General features: G+C 44.1%; 1 protein-coding gene across 4 annotated transcripts in view; it reads left to right on the top strand.

Annotated features, from left to right (window-relative positions):
- LOC112104312 (oxysterol-binding protein-related protein 9) overlaps positions 1-22615 on the top strand; it is a 114343-nt gene that overhangs the window by 48731 nt on the left and 42997 nt on the right. For all 4 annotated transcript variants that reach the window (XM_026651745.1, XM_026651744.1, XM_026651742.1 and 1 more), the window contains one exon: positions 14327-14422. In XM_026651745.1, the coding sequence (XP_026507530.1) occupies positions 14327-14422 (96 nt within the window). The remainder of the gene's footprint in view (positions 1-14326; positions 14423-22615) is intronic.

Below are 22615 nucleotides of genomic sequence, written 5' to 3'. Positions count from 1 at the left end.
ACCCCGCCCGCCCCCTTTATCTGACTGTCATCTTCCAGGCCCATCTGGAGCCATGCACCTGAGTGCAGTGTGCATGCCTGTGTGGCTCTGCTAATTAAGTGTGAGGCCCTTGGTGGCCTCCTGTGCAGGCGTGCACCTTAAAGGCCATGATATGGATGGTGGGACAGATCCCCATCCTCGTCAGGAAAGAGTTAAAGAGCTCTTCTGGGCAGAGTCAACCTTAACCCCTTATGTACATGTAAGGCTTGTGAAGCCTGGAGAGGGGTGGGTCCTTAAAGGGAAGGGTACCTGCTCAGTGCAGGACAGCACTCTGAAGGAGCAGGACTGCATGCCAGAGCTCCCCAGCCCATGGAAGCAGGGGTAGCTGACTGGGGGAATGGCTAGAGAACTTTGGCTGCCCTGGCCCTCTTAGAAGGGAGGAGGGCTGGTACTTCTCTTCTTTTTTTTCCTCTAACTTCCCAAAAGCCTAGGACACTGCTTTTGTGGCGTGGGGAAGGATGCTGACTTTGTTGTTGGGACTGCTTTAATCTTGTCCTGCACAAGGGGGTCGATGCCTGGAATAGCACAGCTGGAGAACTGTGCCCCAGTTGCTGAGACAGGAGCAGCACACACCCTCTCGCCAAGGGGTGCTAGAGAAGGATAGCCTACTGTAAAATGTCACTGAGTGCATTCATTGAAAGGTCCTTCAAAAAGAGTACAATAAGCAATGTTCCAGCTGAATAAGCAATGCTCTAAATTCTATGAATATATAAGAGGGAGCCATCTTTCATGCTGTCCAAAGTGGATGTGGTACTGGCAACCCACATCAAAGACACTTATTCTTGAAGAAGGGTCTTCTTTCTCGAAGATGTCACAGATTGCAAAGTAGGGACTACCCTCAGAAGAAAGTACAAAGCCAGTTCAGTAACGTTCCAAGCCTCCTCAGCATCTACCTAATTCCTCAGGACAGTCATTGTATGGACAGAGGAACTGAGATGACTGTCAGTTTTCTTGTCTTTGGGGAATAGTTGAATTGACAAAATATCCATGTCCATTTCCTTCATAGCAATGCACTGATAGATGCCATCAGAGAGCTTGCTCGGTGATGAAAGCCAACACAGTATCTGGGAAGAACCTGTAACCTATGTATTTGGTCTGGAGATTCCGAGGCTATGCAGTACCTAGCTTCATTTAAAACTAGCAGGTAGTGTTTGAAGAGTTGGAGAAAGGTAGTGGCAGACACCAAAAAAAAGAAGCCAAACAACATGCCCTTCAGATTCCAAAAGGGATTTCTGGCATAGTTAGGCACTACTGTAATAAAAATTACTATTAGAACAAGAGGCTCCTTATGTCAGGGCTAGTTGAAAAGGTTCTCCAGAAGAGACTTCAGATCTTCATGAGCAAAAGCTAAGGAGGATACAATAGAGGAGAGAAAGCATTCTTTGATTTGGCTGGTAAAAAAAACCCTAGATTCATTTTGGACTTCACTGGTGAGAGGGGAGCTAAGTATAAGATGAGTATTCCAGTTGAAGTGAGAAGGATCGAAACAAATTAAACATAAATCATGAGGTAAAAACTATTGAGTTGTATCTTGTGAGTTCTGGAGATAGCTCTATGTGCCTCTCCAGCAAATAGTGAAATAAGAAAAGTCCATTCCAGGAAATCGTACATCAGATTGCTGGGTGCCACCTTGCCACAGAGAATATCAGCAGAAAGTGCTCATGGATCACCGGGGACACTTCATGGACATCAGTGTTGGCTGATCAGGGAAGGTGCATTCTGCTTGCATCTTTAAGAAAACAGGACTGTTCAGAAAGCTGCAAGCAGGGACTTTCTTTCCCGGCCAGCAGATTACCAGTGGTGATGCTGAAATGCCAATCATGATTCTGGGTAACCCAGCCTACCACTTCATCCCCTAGTTCATGAAGCTGTACAGCAGCCTCCTCGACAGCACCAAGAAAAGATTCAACTACTGGCTCAGCAGATGCGGAATGACAGTTGAATGTGCTTTTGGTAGATTGAAGGTGCGCTGGTGTTGTTCACTCACAAGATTGGATCTCTGTTGAAAAAAATATCCTAATAGCTATACCTGCTTGCTGTGTTCTGAATAAGATCTGTTAAGCAAAGAGGGAAAAGTTGCTGCAGGGGTGAGGGTAGAGGTGGAGCATCTGTCTGTGGAGTTAGAATAGCCAGACTCAAGGGCTATCAGAAGAGCTCAGTGTGTATCTATATGGCTCCAGGAGGCATTGAAAGAGCACTTTAACAGTGAGAAACAGTAATGTGGTGTATAGTGCTCTATCTGACCCTGCTGTTTTGGGGCGCGTTAAGAATTGTGTGGTGCTTGGTATATGACTATGAATATAACACTGTCATTGATTCTAAGAGTTGTGTCACAGAGAACAATAACAAGTGGGTGCTTTCAGTACTGCTAGGCGTTCTGCAGCATATGTTGGGAATTAATAAAGAGAATTTTACTGAGTAACAAACACACTTAAAAAATTCTGGGCAAGTTAAAAGCAAATACATTAAAACCTTAATAAATTTATGGAACAGAGCTTAAAGAAGGAAAAAGAACATTCATGTCCATTTTAGCTACACCATTTTCCACAGGCAGTGTTGTTTTAGCTGATATCTCACTCCTGAGGGTGACAAAGGCACAAGAGAGCACAGGTGCTGCTAGTGGTCTGGAGGTGCCTTGGCCCGTATGCTGCTAGCCTGTTTACTACAGTGGTGCCTACTGAAGTTAGTGCCGACTGGCGTGGGAAAGTGTCCTGATGCAGAGGAAGAAGTTAGGCTGCCAACTCTAGAAACCTTTGGAAGAGGATTGCAGAGTATCTCCATGAAAGTTTCAAGTTTGGGGTGCCATTATTGTAATGGAAAAGAAATTTACACAGACCTGAGTTTCCTTTCCTTGCATCAGGCTCACCTGTGCTCAAGTCCTGTGACTAACTGGACTACAGTGGAGTCTCAAACAGATCCTGGCTTGCTGCATAGTTGGACCCTCCCTCTTCCCGTCCTCCCCCACTGGTCACATGTATCACCTCTTCCTCATTGTTGCTGTTCACGGCAGGGGCCTGTGACTTGAGCCCTTTGAAGGCGCCACATATGCGGTGGTCTGTGAGGTGATGATGGGGTCTCCTCCAAGTATGGCATGCAGCTCTTTGTAAAGCGGCAGGTCTGTGGCTTGGTACCGAATTGACTGTTGGCCTCCCTGAGCTTCTGATATGCCTGTTGCAGTTCCTTTGCTTTCACGCTGCACTGCAGCTGATCCTTGTTGTACCCCTTCTCTTCCATCCCTTGTGCAACCTGCTTGTAGGTGTCCACATTTCTCTGGCGGGTCTGTAGCTATGCTTGCACAGCCTCTTCTCTCCACAGGCTTAGGAGATCCACTGTTTCCTGTCTACTCCAGACCAGAGCACATCTGGAGCATGTAGCTGGCATGGTTAGCTGGGCAGTTGTGTATGACAATGGGGAGCTGCTGGGTATGCTTCCAAGCTGGACAATCAGGAAAAGGCATTTCAAAAATTCACAGGATTTTCAAGTGTGAGGGCTTTCAGTCTCCGTGTTCCCTGGGCCCTGGAGTTCACAATTGTGACCAGCACAGTCAATGTCAGGCATTGTAGGACGACTGTGATTGCTGGAAGACTGTGTTTTATGGTCTACATAGGTAATATAGTGTCTACACTCATGTTGTGCCAACATCAGTGTGTTGACCATGGCTCATTGCCGCTCAGGGAGATGGTGTTACTGCGCTGCCATAATGGGGGGTTTACATCATTGGGAGACAAATTTAAGTGTAGACACATGCACAACTAGGTCGATGCAAGGTGGCTTATGTTGACCTAACTTCATAGTGTAGAACAGGCCAGTGTGATAACTTTTTTTCCTCCCACCCTCAAGGTCGTCCACTTAGAGGAGAGAGCTGGGCTTATGAATGATGTATGCTGGGACCGAATTAACTATAGATTCGGAACAAAGTTGTGCAGGAAATTAAGACTCCCACTCATGGCCTGTTGTCCCAGGTATAAGGGCAAGAAACTAACATAATATATCATTGCTAGATGAATCGCCAGTTGTATGGTAAAAACCTATTATAGGAGACTGACACTTTTTCTATAGCTAAGATTAAAACCAAGTTTCTGTTTAAAGCTTGATTCTTCTAAGTGCTCCAAATTGCACACTTTTACTTGAATTGTCTTGAAATTTGGTGTGTGTCAGAGTAGCTTTAGTGATCCAAATTTAGGGTTATTCGAACAAGGGGTTCCTGAGATATAGCCCTCTGAAAACAGATTTTCTTTAAATTGACATTTTTTGCATTGCTTTTTTGCATACACCTGGTGATCAAACCATGGCTCTGATTCTGGCACAACTTTGTCACATGCTTGAGGGTTGCCTTTCAGACAGTGCATAGTGCCCATTAGCCCTTTTGGAGAGCAAAATTTGCGACGTTATTAGCAAAAGTTTGCTTCTCCACTTAGGGTCATGCCTAAGGCTTGGTGTACGCTAGGAATTTACACTGGTATAACTATGACTCTCAGGGGTGTGAAAATTCCACTCGCCTGAGAGACTTGGTTATACCAGTCCAACCCATCAGTGTAGACAGCTCTAGGTCCTCCCTTAGAATTTTTCCATTGACCTAGATTACAGCCTGTTAAAGAGGTGGATTACTTACGCCAATGGGAGAACCCTTCCTGTCAGCATAGGTATTGGTCTGCACTGAAGTGCTACAGCCGCTCAGTTGTGCTGCTGTAATGTTTTAAGTGTAGAAAAGCTCTAAGACTCAAGCACCAAATATTATCCCGAGCAGGTGGAGAGAGAGAGAGGCGAGTTCAAATCCAACCCTGGTCAAAAATTTGAAATAAAAAAGGCCATTTGCTACAATTTGCCTTTGTCACAGTTTTTCTATTTTGGGGATCTGAGTACAGCAAAAAAAATCAGAAGGCACTGAAGCTTTTCAAAACGAAGAAAAAAAACTCTACAGCTGCAAATCCTTGCTGGGAGAAGAGGGGGAATTAGGAAGCAGAACAGTGGGGAGGGGGATAGGGTGAGAGGAGTTTGGAACAGCAGTGAGAGGAGAGGGGTTAAGGAGATGGAGATAATGGGGATGGGTGGAAGTGGAGGATTAGAGGATTTAGGGGACTATGGTGGGGTGAAGGAGTGGAGGTTAGAAAGAGTGGGGGGGAAGGTAGTGTGAGACACTGGGAAGGGGGACATGTAGGCAAGTGGCAGAGGGACTGGGGGAGAATAGGGGCAGGAGTCCTGTCAATCTCACATTCTCCCCTTCCATGTGTGAACAAGGATCTGGGAGGGACCTCTGCCCAGCTGTGGGGGCTGAGCCCCCTCATGTGAGCTGTGGCATGGGGAGCTCTCCCCATCTACAGGGGTCAGGAAATAGAGTTGAGGTCCAGGCCCATTCATCCTTAACTCATTGTCTTTGAGCAATGTCCCATTACATCCATAAAACATACTCACGTTCTACCTTTGCACTGTACTGAACAGGAGCTACCTGCGCCTTCCCCTACACTCACTCAGCCTACTCCACAGAACGAATATCACACCTTTTTCTCCCTTATGCATACAGTGCCATCTAACACTATACAGTACACTTCTACCTTGATATAACGCTGTCCTTGGGAGCCAAAAAATCTTACCGCGTTATAGGTGAAACCGCGTTATATTGAACTTGCTTTGATCCGCCGGAGTGCACAGCCCTGCCGCCCTGGAGCACTGCTTTGCCGCGTTATATCCGAATTCGTGTTATATTGAGGTAGAGGTGTACTTTCATTTATGTATCACTAAGCTTAACAGACCATTCTCATATCCTACCTAACTGCTGACAGTCCTCATAGCAAGAAGATCCCTGTGCCCCACTAGTGATACAGCCTACATAACATCAGTGTTCCCTCTAAGCTGCACACCTGTGTGGCTGCACAAGGGGCCATCAAGGGCCACACACTTGATTAGTACTAAGAACAGGAGTACTTGTGGCACCTTAGAGACTAACAAATTTGTTAGTCTCTAAGGTGCCACAAGTACTCCTGTTCTTTTTGCGGATACAGACTAACACGGCTGCTACTCTGAAACCTTGATTAGTACTGGTGCGTACATGGGCATAGCCACAAGTGTGCCTGGATGTTTAGGTAAATGGCAGTGAGGGGAGATGGGTGGACAATGGGGGGTGGAGGGCAGCGGGGTGAGGTGGGGAATGGGTGGGTGGAGGGCAATGGGGTGAGGTGGGGGATGGTGATGCACAGGCAGGACTGGCTCCCCCTCCAGCCCCAGGAGGAGCTTGCTGCCTCCCCTCCCCACCTGGACCCTGGGGAGAGAGTCCTCTCTCCCAGTCCTGGGGCTGGGAGTCGTAATCCTTGGAAGTCAAAAGACTTTGGATCTTTCCCCAGCTCTCCCATTGAGTTTCTGTGTGGCCTTGAAAAGTCACCTCACCCCACACTGTGCCTCAATTTCCCCATTTTCCAGATGGGAATAATGATATTGACCTTCCTCTGTAAAATACATTGCGATTTATAAATGAAAAGCACTAAATATTGTTGGCTTTTAGATTTGTGTTTTAAAAGGAAATTATCAAAACTAGGAATAACGGAAATATTTTTGTGACTGTTTTTGTCTGATTTCCAGTGACGACAATTCCCTATTGTGGATTTAAACTTCCCCTAGCAGTGTTTGCAAAGCTTTTGTGGGCAGGATATGTGGTTTATCTAGGGTCCTGATCCTGAAAAGTATTACTCATGTAGCTGTTACGCATGTGAGTGGCCTCATGAAAAGAAGTGGCAGAACTTCATGTCAAGTGAAAGTTTGTCTGAGCGGACCATGTGTTTGTAAAGTGCTTTGTAAATTTACAGAGCTATGTGTTTCACTGTAATAACCCAGACATTGGAACATTGTATGTGTGCATGAGAATCTAAGGTGATTTGACTGTGCTACTTTAATTGTCCAAGCTGATCCAATATAAAAATATAAACAACATGAAGGTTGAGTAGTCTATAGACTTTTAAAGTGCTTTGTATTGTTAATTCAAGAGGATGGTAGTAAGGGGAATTTTGAGTATTTTTAAAAATGTTGAGCCTTAGTGTCCTGATTTTAAAAGAAACATTTACTTTGATTTCTAATATGATGGTATTATATTTTACAGTCAGGTGAGACCTTTACAGATGAAGCCCTGTCTGAACATTAAATATCTCAAGCATTTTGCATAAGAGGAGAAGATTCTTCCTGTCCAAAATCCCCCTTCTCTTTCCAAACTACTCTCTGTGCTGTTGGCCTAGCTGGCTGCTGACTTTCCTCCCCAGAGGTGGCTGCATTTCAGTGGTGTATTTATATGTCTCGTTTGTGAAGCATGTACTGATCCTTATGGAAGGAGACTGTAGGAATGAATAGATAGGTACTGCAGATGTCACCTGAAGACAGACCTTCCCTAAGACCCAGCTAGGTTGTAGCAGTAGGACGTTGTGAGCTCTTAGTGGGATAAGGGCTGCCATGAAAGTATGGAGTGATGGTGCACATCCGCATATTACCTCGATTTTGGTGCTGCACATAACAAAATTTATTCCGTGCATGGATGGAAAAAATTAGAGGGAACGTTGCACAACACAGCACTGAATTGAGAGATACTGGATATCTCAGAGCACACACACATACCTCTTTCCTTTGATCACACACACATACGGGTCAGGGAGAGGGACTCAAGGACACAGCCCCTCCAGATCGCCTCATATCACAATCACAGCTCAGCTGCTCCAATTAGTTCTTTCACCATTCAGTACAGATACAACTATGGCCTGCTCTACATTAGAAAATTAAGTTGGCTTAACTGTCGCTCAGGAGTGTGAAAATCCACATCCCTGAGAAGTGTAGTTAAGCTGATCTAACCCTTAGTGTAGACAACCGCTTCTCCTCCTTTGCTGTCCCAGTCCACCCTTGTTTGAGGACTCTTTCAGCAGAGCTAGCTCAGGTTGCAAAGCTGGATTCATTTTTTCCCCCCGAGTGTAGAGACACTTTGGGGAAAAAAAATATATATATAGTTTCCTTAATCGTAGGACTGGAAGGGACCTCGAGAGGTCTTCTAGTCCAGTCCCCTGCACTCAAGGCAGGACTAAGTATTATATATAGACCATCCCTGACAGGTGATTGTCTAACCTGCTCTTAAAAACTTGACGGAGATTCCATAACCTCCCTAGGCAATTTATCCCAGTGCTTAACTACAGTTGCAGTTAGGAAGTTTTTCCTAATGTCCAGCCTAAACCTCCCTTGCTGCAATTTAAGCCGATTGCTTTTCGTCCTATCCTCAGAGGTTAACAAGAACAATTTTTCTCCCTCCTTGTAATAACCTTTTTTGTACTTAAAAACTGTTACGTCCCCCCTCAATCTTCTCTTCTGCAAACTAAACTAACCCAATTTTTTCAATCTTTCCTCATAGGTCATATTTTCTAGACCTTTAATCATTTTTGTTCTCCTCTGGACTTTCTCCAGTTTGTCCACATATTTCCTGAAATGTGGCAGAGTTGACTTTTTTCTAATATTGTTACAGCTCTGCCTTTCGTTTGAAGTAGAAAAAATAAACACCTTCAAAGCTACAGTTTTTCTTTGTAAAGATGGTGTTTATACTTATTTTAAAATAACTTTCCATTTTATTCCCATGCTGTCTCCCCCCAAGCTTTCTTTTCCATTAACTCTTAATTTTCTAGTATCAGAGGGGTAGCTGTGTTAGTCTGAATCTGTAAAAAGCAACAGAGGGTCCTGTGGCACCTTTAAGACTAACAGAAGTATTGGGAGCATAAGCTTTCGTGGGTAAGAACCTTGCATCTGAAGAAGTGAGGTTCTTACCCACGAAAGCTTATGCTCTCAATACTTCTGTTAGTCTTAAAGGTGCCACAGGACCCTCTGTTGCTCTTAATTTTCTAGTGCACAACTAACTTTAAACAGCCCTGAACCCCAGTAAATCTAACACCAGTCCTAGCGACCCCTTTAAAATGGGGTTGTGACCCACAGTTTGAGAACTGTTGAACTAGCGCATATCTTTTAGAAAGAAATCCAATCTTAATTTAAAAATTTCCAGTGATGGAGAATCCACCACAGCACTTGGTAAATTGTTCCAATGGCTAATTACCATTACTTTAAATTTGCACCAGATTTCCAGTTTGAATTTGTCTAGCATCAACTTCCAGACACCAAATCTTGTGTTTTGGGGCAGGCGTAATGAGAAGCTCCGATTTTTACTTCATTGGTTTCAAAGCAATTTTGGAGATCAAAAGTTACTAGAGAATTAAGGAAAAGGACCCCATGTGTGATATATAAAAGTTCTAGGTTTCTTCTTTTTCAAGCATATTACTAGAAACTCGTGTGTATGTTGATATATGGAAAAGGACTACACAGAGTATCAGTACAATGAATATTAAAACAGTTTAATTTATTTCAATTCACCCTGTGAATGTTAGGAAACATAACTGAAAGTTTATGAGGAATAATATTTTTTTTAATGGAAGATTTCCACCTCTTTAAAACTAATTTATATATTGCAGTCCTACCATTTCCGCCATCTCCCCTTCTATATCTGGCAAATACTGTATGTTTCTTTCTTAAACTGAATTTAAATTACAATATAATCAGTACTGGTTATTTGGGGGGATGGGGAACGTATACACTTATTTTAACATCTTGCTCAACTGATATAAGGGTTTTAACTGAAAATCTGAATCAGCATATTTCTAAAGATCTAAAACATCTTGTTGAGCTCCTTTTTTATTAAGACTTCCATAATCTGAAAATGTATGTAAATGGAGAAACAAAACCAGCATCTTAAAAAATCACATTGATAATGGTTGTAAATTCAGGTGACAAAAAATCTTTTTATATAGCATCTTGCAACCTCTGGTAATTGTACTGAACTTTTTTGAAACATTCCATTGCTTTTCATTTACTTATTTCTTTTGAAGCCTTATTTACACATAGAGAGAGGGAGAGACTTTCCTCTCCCCAGTTTATCCTCTGATAGCCAAATCAAGAAGCATTAAAATAATCCTGTCACTCAAGTCTGTCTTGTTTGTGTACTGTCCTGCAAATATGGCCTGTCAACAACCAAATCTGAACCATTGAATTGTACTTCTAGTATCTTGTATAATAATCTTGCTGTGCAAATTGCTGACCTTGACTTTATAACTTTCTAAACATCTTTCGCTCTTCCTTTAAAACAATTCCATCTAAATTTGCCGTATTTCATGAACAAAGCAGTAGGTTTGTTTGCCAGATTATCAGACTGCATCTTAATTGCCCTTGCATAGACAAACCAAAAGCAGGTTAGTGAAATACTGCAGCTGTGTATGCATCTGTTGGTCTCTCCAAACCAACTCCTAATTATGCTTAGAAATAAAACCCTTTCTCTTTGCCAGCTAGATTCTATACTGGGTTTTATTATTTTCCCCCTGCTGGTGGTGAGTTGGTTTTTCTTATAAAATTATTTTTGTGAATTTTACTGTATATTTAAACATTTTAAGAAATATTACATAACATACAAAAATAAATCATATATAAATCGGATTTTTTTTTTTTTTTTTTTTTTTTAGCACTAAGAGCCTGGAACTTGGCAATGGCCTTTTATCCTAAAATCACCACTGTAAATACCATGCCATTCACATATTAATATTTTGGTTTGTGACTGCAGTAAAAATTAGCAATTTTATGCAATATAAAGACTGTTTGCACAGTATTCTGTGCTGTGATGTTAATGATACATAGTGCAGCGTCTTCACCAGAAATCTTCTGTAGTTCAAGTAGGTTAGATATATAAAGTTTGTATCTGAGAGTGCTAGACCATTTGCAGCAGTTATGGTGTCACTGTCTGCTAGACAGTGTTCTCTTCCTTTAGCCATGGAGCACAATACTGTAAAAGCTGTGTTATCTGGCACTTTACCAATTGGAAAGCTCTAGAAATCGGCATTTCGGGGTGCCGGATCCGGGCGGCACTCCACTTGGGCGGCTCCCCGTAAGTGGCGACATCCCTGCTGCTCCTAGATGGAGGAACAGCCATGGGGGCTCTGTGCGCTGCCCCCACCCTGCCCCAAACGCTGGTTCCACAGCTCCCATTGGCCAGGGACTGCGGCCAATGGGAGCTGCAGGCGCGGCGCCTGTGTGTGGAGGCAGTGCGCAGAGCGGCCTGGCCGTGCCTCTGCCTAGGCGCAGCGGGGACATGTCACCGCTTGCAGGTAGCCTCCTGAGGTGAGCACTGCCCAGATCCAGCACCCTGAAACTCCTCCCGTGCCCCAAGCCCCAGCCCTGAGCTCCCTCCTGCACCCAATTTCCCTCCCTCCGTTGGTAAGTATAACTCATAGTTAACCAGAATTTTTGACTAACCGACTCCCCCTATTCCCCCAGCATGCCGGATAACAAAGTTTTTACTATACTGATTTTTATGTAATTGTAGCTGTATATCAGATCATTATCACAAGTAAATCCCTCACCAAGAATTACTTGGTTTACTTAAAAATAACAGGAGTACTTGTGGCACCTTAGAGACTAACAAATTTGTTAGTCTCTAAGGTGCCACAAGTACTCCTGTTATTTTTGCGGATACAGACTAACACGGCTGCTACTCTGAACCTTGGTTTACTTAGTTTAGATCCTCTGTATACCTTGTTGTTACATCAGGGTGTTATGAGGATTTGGGGTTTTTATTGGAGCAATGATCAGTAAGTGTTTCCCCCATTTTTAGCCCTTGCTTCAAAATGCTGGTGTTTGAACTTGGCCAGTATGGATTGTCTGGCTGCTGAATGCACTCATCTTACAAGCTGTACCATTTGGGTAGATCCTTGTGGGAACAGTGTGCAGGATCAGGGCCTCATTTTGTAGCTCAGTTCAAGACTTGGCAGGCAGATAAAAAATGATCCCTTGTAAAATCAGTATTTTAATTTTTTGTATTAGCATGAAAGTGTGTTCATGCACCATAACATATAATCAGTTTTGCAGATTCTAATATAAATGAGTCATTTTTACATCGCATATAATAGTATCCCCATCCTCTCTAAGGACACCAACAAAGTTTTTTATATGCTTGACCAATCTTCTACAAAAAGAAAAGGAACCAACCTGTGTTGACAAAACTAACAATGTGGGAGAGAGTTACATACAAATGTAGAATTTAGCTTTGGACATAAAATCCAAAAATATATTATAAATGCTTTTTTTGAGTGGCCTTGGTAAATTCAGACTCTTGGGAATGTACCAATGTTCCATGCTGTGCTGTTGAAGCATTCCCAAGAGTCTGAATGTGAAGAGGTCAACTAAAAACCAACCAACCAACCAACCAAAGCCCCCCTCTGGTTACAGGTGAGTAACCTTTATTTATGTTACACTATATACCCATTAGTAGTGCCCTACCAAATTCATCGTCCATTTTGGTCAATTTCATGGTCATAGGATTTTAAAAATCGTAAATTTCATGATTTCAGATATTTAAATCTGAAATTTCATAGTGGTGTAACTGTAGGGGTCTTGACCCAAAAGGGACTGTTGGGGGAGGGTCACAAGGTTATTGTAGGGGGGTTGCAGTATTGCCGTTCTTGCTTCTGTGCTGCTGCTGGTGGCGGTGCTGCCTTCAGAGCTGGGCGGCCAGAGAGTGGCAGCTGCTGGCCGGGAGCCTAGCTCTGAAGGCAGCATCACTGCCAGCAGCAGTGCAGAAGTAAGAATGGCATATTATGATATTACCACCCTGACTTCTGCGTTGCTGTCTTCAAAGCTGGGCCCTCGGCCAGCAGCCGCCACTCTCCAGTCACCCAGCTCTGAAGGCAGCTGAAACGTATGGTATTGCCACCCTTTTGCACTGCTGCTGGCAGGGTACTGCCTTCAGAACTGGTCACGTGACTAGCAGCTGCCACTCTCTGGCCACCCAGTTCTGAATGCAGCACAGAAGTAAGGGTGGCAATACCACAACCCTCCTACAATAACCTTGCGACCCTCCCACAACCTCCTTTTGGGTCAGGACCCCCAGGTTGAAAAACGCTGATCTCCCCTGTGAAATCTGTATAGTACAGGGTAAAAGTACACAAAAAAACAAATTTCATGGGGGAGACCAGATTTCACAGTCCATGATGCATTTTTCATGGCCGTGAATTTGGTAGGACCCTATTAGTTAGAATTCAAAACTTGCAGATTATGTTACTGTTGTAACACTTGTCTGTCCTTCTGCCCCTTCCCTATCTCATTTTGTCACGTGTCTTGATATACATTGTAAAGTTCTTCAGGTCGTGAATGCTTTCTTATTGATCTATAAACTGTCCCTTGCATTGATGATACTCTATAAATAATAGTTTGGGAGAGGCTTAATTTTCTACATTGGGTATGGTCAGGAATAACACCCTTCAGCCTCATTCACTACTAAAAAAAAGAAACCCATGCTGTATAAACCTGCCATGTGCACAAAAAGGAGTACTCAACTTCACAAATCCTTTCCCATTTTCCCAAAATCCATTTTCCTTTCCCATTAAAGATGTGGTGTTCCAGTCTGGAACACAGTTATTTTAACACAGACAGTTTAAGTTTAAGAAGGAAAAATATTAAATACAAACCCTATGTTAATTCAGCTTTATAGCGGAGAATTTAAAAGCACAAGTCAGAAAAATAAAAATCTTTACGTGTATGTATTGAGATTAGAACTTTTATATACCGTAATAGTTATACAAATTACTACACATTCTGAAGGAGCTAATAACTGGACTTCCATCTATTTAAATTTCCCAGCTGCCCTACTGAAGTTCAAATCCTTTACAGGAGGGACCCTTTCTAATAGTGAGAGGTTAGTTCAGTATTCATGTTTGTTCATTCTTTGGCCACTCGTCTCTGAATCAAGCTGGCTTTTGGTTGATGAAAATACTTCTTCAGCTGTTACAAGGGCAGTGATCCAACAGCTGCGCTGGTTGACTGGCATAGTCAGTGTAATGGTATTTGGTGGTAGTCATTTGGCACTGAAATAGGAAAATTATTTCCTTTATACTTTTCTTTCAAATGAAATTGAAATGTCTACATGAAAAATAACTAATTTTAATAATCTTAATTAAATGTAGTAGTATGGGTTTATGGTAACTATATATGCACCAATGAAGACTACTGGCAATCTGTGGATGTCACAATGTTGTGCACCAGTTGTAATACAACAGGAGACCATCTTGTGGTTAAAATGTTTTGACATGTATCCAAGTACATGCAACATGATGTACAGAAATAAGCCAGCCTTTATTAACTACTAATCAGTTATGAATAAATATAATTAGTCAAGTAAATGGCTCAAAAACACTATTATAGATTTGATTTCTCTCTCTTTTTTTTATTTTATTTTTTTATGTAGGGTGTGGATTCAGGATTTGTTCCCAGTGTTCAGGATTTTGATAAGAAACTTACAGAGGCTGATGCTTATTTGCAGATCTTGATAGACCAATTGAAGGTATGTTGAACTAACACTTGTGTACCTAAAGAGATAGTGGATAATGTTAGGTGCTCTTTGGGTCTCCTCTGGAACTTGTCTTAGGCCCTGTTCTATGGGCAGCTGTGGTGGGGAATCACCCATATTTCAGAACTACAATCCAGTGTCAGAGAAGACATTCTTTGACACAGTAAAAGCAGAAGAGATGGAATGCATTAGTTAAGGCAGATGTGACCATATGAGAAGCCTGTCAAACGCTTAAGTATTTTTTATTTCTGGGGTTTGCCAATGACAAAGTTTTATCCTTTTCTTCTCTTTGCTCTCTGGGTCTACCATAGGGTGTGTGTGTGTGTGTGTGTGTGTGTGTACACACACACACACACACACTTTTTTTTTAAAAGAGAAGATTACAAAAAGTAACAATGAAAATTCAGACTAAAAACTATGTTGAATTTGAGAACAGAATTCTGTGTTGAGATGAATGGAGATCTTGGAATCATGTATCACTCAAGTAAAATTGAGTTTGAAAATTAGAATAACTTTAAATGTATGCCTTCTTTCAAAATGGGTTTTCTGTCAAATATTGAGAATCTGCTTTCTGTTATATTCAGTGAGTTAACTTTGGAGAATTGGCAGAGATGGTTTAAATAAATGAGTTTAAATTTGTAGTGGAATCCTTAAAATGATCATCCTGCCCTTGATATTTAATTTTTTTTCCCTGAAGAGGAGTCCTGCCTGTGCTGTTGTTCCTGCACATAGTGCTTAACTGGGATTGCTGATAGCTGAGGAAATTTTGCTACTGTATTTGTGTGAATCTGATATTTGACCATGGGTAAATTGCTCTGTAGGAGCAGCTAAAATGGGATACTTTTCTGCTCTGCTTATGTGTTTTGGGGTTAGGTGGGGGAGATGAGGAATGACAAGCTCATATATCCCACCACACTATTGGAAACAGCAGAAGATTATCCTTTGGCAGTTTCTGCCTACAACATTTTCCCCTGACCCAGCAGATTAAAACTGATTAAGACTGCTACAGTTATGTTCTGCTTCTCTTGCTGATATTATTGGGCAAGCACTATGTGTGGGAGCATCAGCACAAATTTGGTCTTGTCGGTGGGAAAGGAGTACGTGCACTAAGATGGAGTTGAGTGAGAGACATACAGAATAAAGAGCTTGGCCCACGGCCTAATGATTTAGGATACAGCTGAGCTTTGTCCCTTGCTCTCGTGTCGGCAGGGGTGAGGAAACCGTCCCGGGCAGCACTCCTCTCTGGAGGAAAGGATATGCCTCACTGTGCTCTTCAGCAGTCACCTGAGACTGACTGAAGAAAAGATGGACAAATAGTGAAGAGAAAGGACAGTAGAAATAAGGGACAGGGAGAGACTTGCAGAAACTAAGGCATGGGGGTTTTGCAGAATGAGGTATCAGCATTCAAGGAAGGGGAAGTATGGCACCAGAGAAGAGGAAAGGATAGGAGAAGTGACTTGCTGAGTTTTAGAGAGGAGATGGCATTTGAGGTTTTCTTGTTCCATTGCAATATCTTATTAAATTTGGTAGCTGAAAGTAACTTAGAAAACTAAAGCACTAAAATTTTTCAGACCCTCCCCCCTGCTTCTCCAGTCATCTTTTTTGGAAGGAAAAAGTGTGTGTGTGTGTGTGTGTGTGTGTGTGTGTGTGAGAATCTTTAATGTATGGTACAAAAACAACAAGGAGTCTGGTGGCACCTTAAAGACTAACAGTTAGTCTTTAAGGTGCCACCAGACTCCTTGTTGTTTTTGTAGATACAGACTAACACGGCTATCCCCTGATACTTAATGTATGGTAGTGGTACACAACATGCAGTCTGAGAGCCAAACATAGATCAGTGGAAACATAAAATGCACCCTTTGTCCCTCTTAACCCTCTCTCTCTGCAGGGCAAGAACAAATCTGATCAACCTCTAGTTTTTATTGATGGTGAATTTAAATAAACAATTCTAACTCCTCTCTCAAGGGAGTTACAAATTCAAACTACTATTTTTTTTTTTACATTTAATTTGGACAAATTATGATTGTATGCAAATTAGGTGCAGCCCTTGGGCTTTTGGTAAGATGATAGGATGGCTCCCAATGTCAAAAGTTGGGCTCCTCAATATAAACTGGCTGCCTTTACGTCACTTTAATTAGTAGGAGCAGATCGATGCTTAAGGATCAAAAATTGTGGGGTCATGCAAACGTCCCAACTAATGAACAGGAAAGTTCAAAAACTAAAGCAGAATTGTCTGTCTGTAAGTGGAATCCTATTTGTGAAGTGTCATTGAGTCTTGAAATAGAACTCAGAGGTGTTTTCCTCCTTCGCATAAATCAAATTTGGGAGGTTTAATGGCCAAAATCCCTTTTTTTGGGTCTGGCATGTCATCATAGATTCTAAGGCCAGAAGGGACCATTGTGATTTAGTTTGACCTTCTATATAACACAGACCATCAAACATCTCCAAAATTAATTTCTAGAGTGTATCTTTTAGGGGGGGAAAAAGTAGCATATCCATGGGTCACAGGTTTCAGAGGGGTAGGTGTGTTAGTCTCTATCAGTAAAAACAACGAGGGGTCCTTGTGGCACCTTAAAGACTAAGAAATTTATTTGGGCATAAGCTTTTGTGGGCTATAATCCACTTCATCAGATGCATGGAGTGGAAAATACAGTAAGGTATAAATATACAGCACATGAAAAGATGGGAGTTGCCTTACCAAGTGGGGACCAATTCAACTAGGGTGGATGTGGCCCATTCCTAACAGTTGACAAGAAGTGTTGAATATCAACAGAGGGAAAATTAGTTTCACAGATATCTATCTTGAATTGCTTACACCACCTACTTATTAAATGTGTCCTGCATTTTTGACTGCTTTCAAAATGTAATTTAGTGTATTTGTCTCAGCCAAGATGGTAATAAAATAACTTGTCAATGAAGTTTGTCCAGTAATTTTACCTGTTCTCAGCTTAATCCTGTATTTCATTTTTCTTTTGTATTAAAGATAAAAGTAAATGGGAGCTGACTTGTTTTGAACGGTGGAAAGTTTGAAATCATTATATAATGTTTTGCAATGGGACAGATTCACAAGCACCAGCAATTATTAATACTAAATCTATATCAGGATAGGACTCAGAATGCTTGATCAGGATTGGGGACTCCATTGTGCTAGGTTCTGTAGAGACCTAGTGCTAAACAGGCTCCTTACTCCAAAGATCTATCAGTCTCAGATAAAATAAAAGAACAGATAAGCCTGTTTGCTGGAGGTGTTCTGAACAATGTCTCTGTTCTTAAATGGTAACTCACTCTTCCCATAAAACCTTACACCAGAGCAGCCTTCTTTGTCCAAAGAGTGCTGAATGGAACTCCCTATGTATCTCATCAACTCCACCTTTTTAATCAACTGCAGAACAATAACAGCATGGGAATCGAAAGAGACAGCCTCAGGGTATGTCTTCACTAGCAGCGTTAAAGAGCTGGCCGTGGCAGTGCTTTAACGTAGCTGTGTAGTCGCGGCAACACTGGCACTTTACAGGGCTGAAACTTGCAGTGCTCGGGAATGTTTTTTCACACTCCTGAGCGAGAAAGTTGCAGCGCTGTAAAGTGCCAGTATAGACAAGCCCTCAGTAACTGAGCCTGAGTGTTGCAGCGAAGTGTGGAATGTCAATGACAATGTCACCGTGTCACAAATACTCTAAAAGAAATATGAACTAATTGTTGTTGTTGGGGGTCATATTGCTTGGGTTGTACAACTCTACCCCGATATAATGCGGTCCTATATAACGCGAATTTGGATATAACGCGGTAAAGCAGCGCTTCGAGGGACGGGGCTGCTTTACCTCGTTATATCCGAATTCCTGTTACTGCAAGCGGTTCCTCTGCGTCCGCCCGTTACTTGCTGCGGCCCTCCTCGGGGCCCCCCCCCACCCCACCTCCGCTCTGCCTCCTCCAACAAGCGCGCCGCAGCTCCGCTTCTCCTCCCTCCCACACTTGCCGCACCAAACAGCTGATTGGCGCGGCAAGCCTGGGAGGGAAATCGGAGAAGCGGGGCTGCGGCGCGCTCGTGGAAGGAGGCGGAGGTGAGCTGGGGAAGGGGGGCTGCAGCAAGTAGGGGGGGGCGGAGGAACCGCTCCCCGCCCCAGCTCACCTCAGCGCCATCGCCGCCTCCTCCCACGAGCGCGCCGCTCGGCTCCACTTCTCCCATTTCCCTCCCAAGCTTGCCGCGCCAAACAGCTGATTGGCACGGCAAGCCTGGGAGGTAGGAGGGAGAAGCGGAGCTGTGGCGCGCTCGTGGGAGGAGATGGAACGGAGGTGAGCTGGAGCGGGGGGGCCCCGGGGAGGGCTGCAGCAAGTAACGGGGGGCGCAGAGGAACTGCTCCCTGCTCCAGCTCATCTCCGCCTCCTCCCCTGAGCGCGCCGCCGCTCCGCTTCTGGCGCTTCCATCTATGCCAGAGGCATTCGAGGCAGCAAGGTAGCTATTGTCCCTCCTGGTATTGCCATCCCCCACCAGGCGTGAATGGGCACTAGAGACGAGAGCAGCTATGGCACTGAGGCCCCAGGTGCCATTGAAGGGAAAACTGGTGATGATGACACAGCACTGGTCGCCTCCCTCCCGGCACCGCTCTCCAGCACCAACCGGTACTGCTCCTCCATGGTCACCAAGGAGAGACTCCTCACAATCAGACTCTGAGGCAGAATCTTATACCTCCCACAGGAGGTAACACCGGTTCGACCGCTGATACCTGACAGCTGATAATGGGCCAAGGGTTCTCACCAATGGCCTGGCCAGCACAGTGGAAGATGCCAGGGCAATGGCCTTTCTGGAATCCCTGGGCCTTCCATCCGGTCCAAGGCCTCAGTCGAGGAGATCTTACTGTGTCGTGTCAGAATTTAGAACTCCCCCACCACCTCCCTCGGTACAGGAATCAGGACCCGGTACCAAGCCCAGCACCGAACTTCAGGATCTGGTACTGCAGGATTCTTCAGGTGCTGAAGGACAGGAACAGGACCCTATACCTGTGCTTACATCCTCCTCCTCCTCCTCTCCTGATGAGGTGGTAGTGGGGACTTCATTTGCGCCTGCTCAGGACGACTACAGTGCACACCAGGAGCTCCTCAGGAGAGTAGTCCAAACCTGAGGATCCAGGTGGAGGAAATCTTGGCGGCCTCCCATGCCTTGGTGGACATCTTGGCCTTTTCGGGGCCATCGTGAGTGGCTTTGCCTCTGAACGGTGCCATTCTGGAATCTGTTAAGGCCTTGTGGCAGACACCTTGCAACCCACTGGAAAGAGAGTGGAGAAAAAGTATTTTGTTCCCCCGAAGGGGTTTGAATACTTTTACATCCATCTTCCTCCAGGATCGCTAGTGGTGTCAGCGGTGAACGAACGAGAGAGGCAGGGACAGCAAGGACCTACCCCCAAGGCCAAGGATGCCAAGGAGCTGGATCTCTTTGGCAGAAAGATCTACTCCAGGGTGGGGGCTCCAACCATGGCTTTGGCTGTGGTCATGAGGAGAAGCTCATGGCTGCAGGCCTTGGGCCTCCCATACGAAGTGCAGCAGACTGTCCAAGACCTCCCTTTTGAGGGCATGTTTTTCTTTTCGGAGCACACAGACTCTAAGCTCCACAGCTTAAAGGATTTGAGGACCACCTTAAGTCCCTAGGACTACACACCCCAGCCCTGTTGAGAAAGCACTTAAAACCTCAGCCATTGCCCCGTTTCTACCAGCCTCAGTCAAGGCCAGATTACAATAAGGAAGTGGGGTAGGAGCTATAAAAGGAGGCCTCCTGCCCAGTCCTTGTCGGCCCATGGGACTGGCCCTGCCAGACAATTGTCTGGGTCTAAGCAGGCCTTTTGAGGGTACACCCGAGGATGGCGTACCAGGACAGTGTCTGGATCCCACCCTTCCCAATTTTTTGTGGATTGGTTATTCCGCTATTATTGGGCGTGGGCCCATATCACCTCAGACCACTGAGTGCCACACAGTAGGATTCGGATACGCCCTACAGTTCAGTTCTTCCCCCCCCCCTTTCCACCCTCCCTCCCTCATCAGGGACCCTTCTCATGAGCAACTTCTAATCCAGGAAGTGCGAATGCTTCTGCAAGTGGGAGCAGTAGAGGAGGTTCCTTCGGAGCTAAGGGCAGGGCGTTTTACTCCTGTTATTTCCTAATCCTGAAGGCCAACGGCAGTCTCAAACCTATCCTGGACCTGCAAAACCTCAGCAGTTCCATGAAGAAGCTGAAGTTCTGCATGGTCTCCTTGGCTTCCATTATCCCTTCTGTGGATATCCCTTCTGTGGATCCAGGAGACTGGTACACCACTCTCCTATTTCAGTCTTCCAAGGCCACAGAAGATTCCTCTAATTTGTTGTGAACCAGGTACGTTACCAATTCGCTGTACTTCCATTCAGCCTATCAGCAGCCCCTCAGGTTTTCACAAAGTGCATGGCAGTTGTCTTGGCTTTCCTAAGGAAACACAGCATTCAGGTACTGTATATCCTTACCTTGACGCCTGGCTGATCAGAGGTCAGACCGTGGCCTACGTGGAGGCAGACATACAGCTAATACTGTCAACCTTCCAGAAATTAGGGCCTGTTGATAAACATGCAGAAATAAATGCTCTTCCCTGTCCAAAGGATAGAGTTCATTGAAGAGCCTTCTTTCATGTGCTGATATGGTGAAACACGCAAGATTGCGACTCGGACCTCTTTAGGCCTGGCTAGCATCAGTGTATCGACCAGGCTGGGACTGCTTGGACATGGTAGTCACACTTCCCCCCTTCAGTGATCACCACCCTCCTATGGTGGCTGGATCCAGAGACTGTATGTGCAGGTGGTCCCACTCTTGAAACCACAGCCATCAATGTCTCCAGTCACCGAGGATCTTGGATATTAGGGCCTTTATTTCAGAACCCCCATACATAGTCGACTTCAAGAACAAGGTCCAGATGCACTCTCATTCAGCCGCATTAGTGACAGAGGTTCCTGTGATGGGTTCGGTCACAGAGATCCCCTTGGGACTTCCACCTGATATGTTGAAATTACCTCTGAACCCATTTTCCTTGTCAGCTTGGGACTTCCAGACCCCTGTCTTGTTGAGCCAGACACACTAGCCTGCTGCAACACAGACCCAGGGTCTGGTCCACGCCCCCAAAGCTGCAGACTTGGGTAACCTGCTGAGCTGTTTTCAGTTATCTCCAGCACCCAAACACCCATTTCCCAATGGGATCCAAACCCCAAATAAATCTGTTTTACTCTGTATAAAGCTTATACAGGGTAAATTTAATAAATTGTCCACCCTCTATAACACTGATAGATATGCACAGCTGTTCGCCCCCCCCCCCAGGTATTAATCACATACTCTGGGTTTATTAATAAAAAAAGTGATTTTTATTAAATATAAAAAGTAGGATTTAAGTGGTTTCAAGTAATAACAGACAGAACAGAAAGATGATCCCTCACTCTCACAGATTTTGGGAGACAGACCTGTCCTCGCTTACAGACAACCCCCCCAACTTGAAGCAAATACTCACCAGCAACCACACATCACTGAACAAAAACACTAACCCAGGAACCTATCCTTGTAACAAAGCCCGATGCCAACTCTGTCCACATGTCTATTCAAGTGACATCATCATAGGACCTAATCACATCAGCCATACCATCAGGGGCTCGTTCACCTGCACATCTACCAATGTGATATATGCCATCATGTGCCAGCAATGCCCCTCTGCCATGTACATTGGCCAAACCGGACAGTCTCTACGCAAAAGAATTAATGGACACAAATCTGAAATCAGGAATCATAACACTCTAAAACCAGTGGGAGAACACTTTAACCTGTCTGGTCATTCAATGACAGACCTGCGGGTGGCAATTTTGCAACAGAAAAGCTTCAAAAACAGACTCCAATGAGAAACTGCTGAGCTGGAATTGATATGCAAACTAGATACAGTCAACTTAGGCTTGAATAGGGACTGGGAATGGCTGAGCCATTACAAACATTGAATCTATCTCCCCTTGTAAGTATTCTCACACTTCTTATCGAACTGTCTGTACTGGGCTATCTTGATCATCACTTCAAAAGTTTTTTTTCTCTTACTTAATTGGCCTCTGCGTTGGTAAGATAACTCCCACCTTTTCATGCTGTGTGTGTGTGTGTGTGTGTGTGTGTGTGTATATATCTCCTCAATATATGTTCCATTCTTTGT

This window comes from Terrapene carolina, unplaced genomic scaffold, assembly GCF_002925995.2.
Source record: "Terrapene carolina triunguis isolate 2854851 unplaced genomic scaffold, T_m_triunguis-2.0 Scaffold102, whole genome shotgun sequence".
In the NCBI taxonomy this organism is placed as follows: domain Eukaryota; kingdom Metazoa; phylum Chordata; order Testudines; family Emydidae; genus Terrapene; species Terrapene triunguis.
The sequence above is the reverse complement of the archived record's forward strand: the minus strand, read 5'-3'. Positions and strand labels throughout refer to the sequence as shown.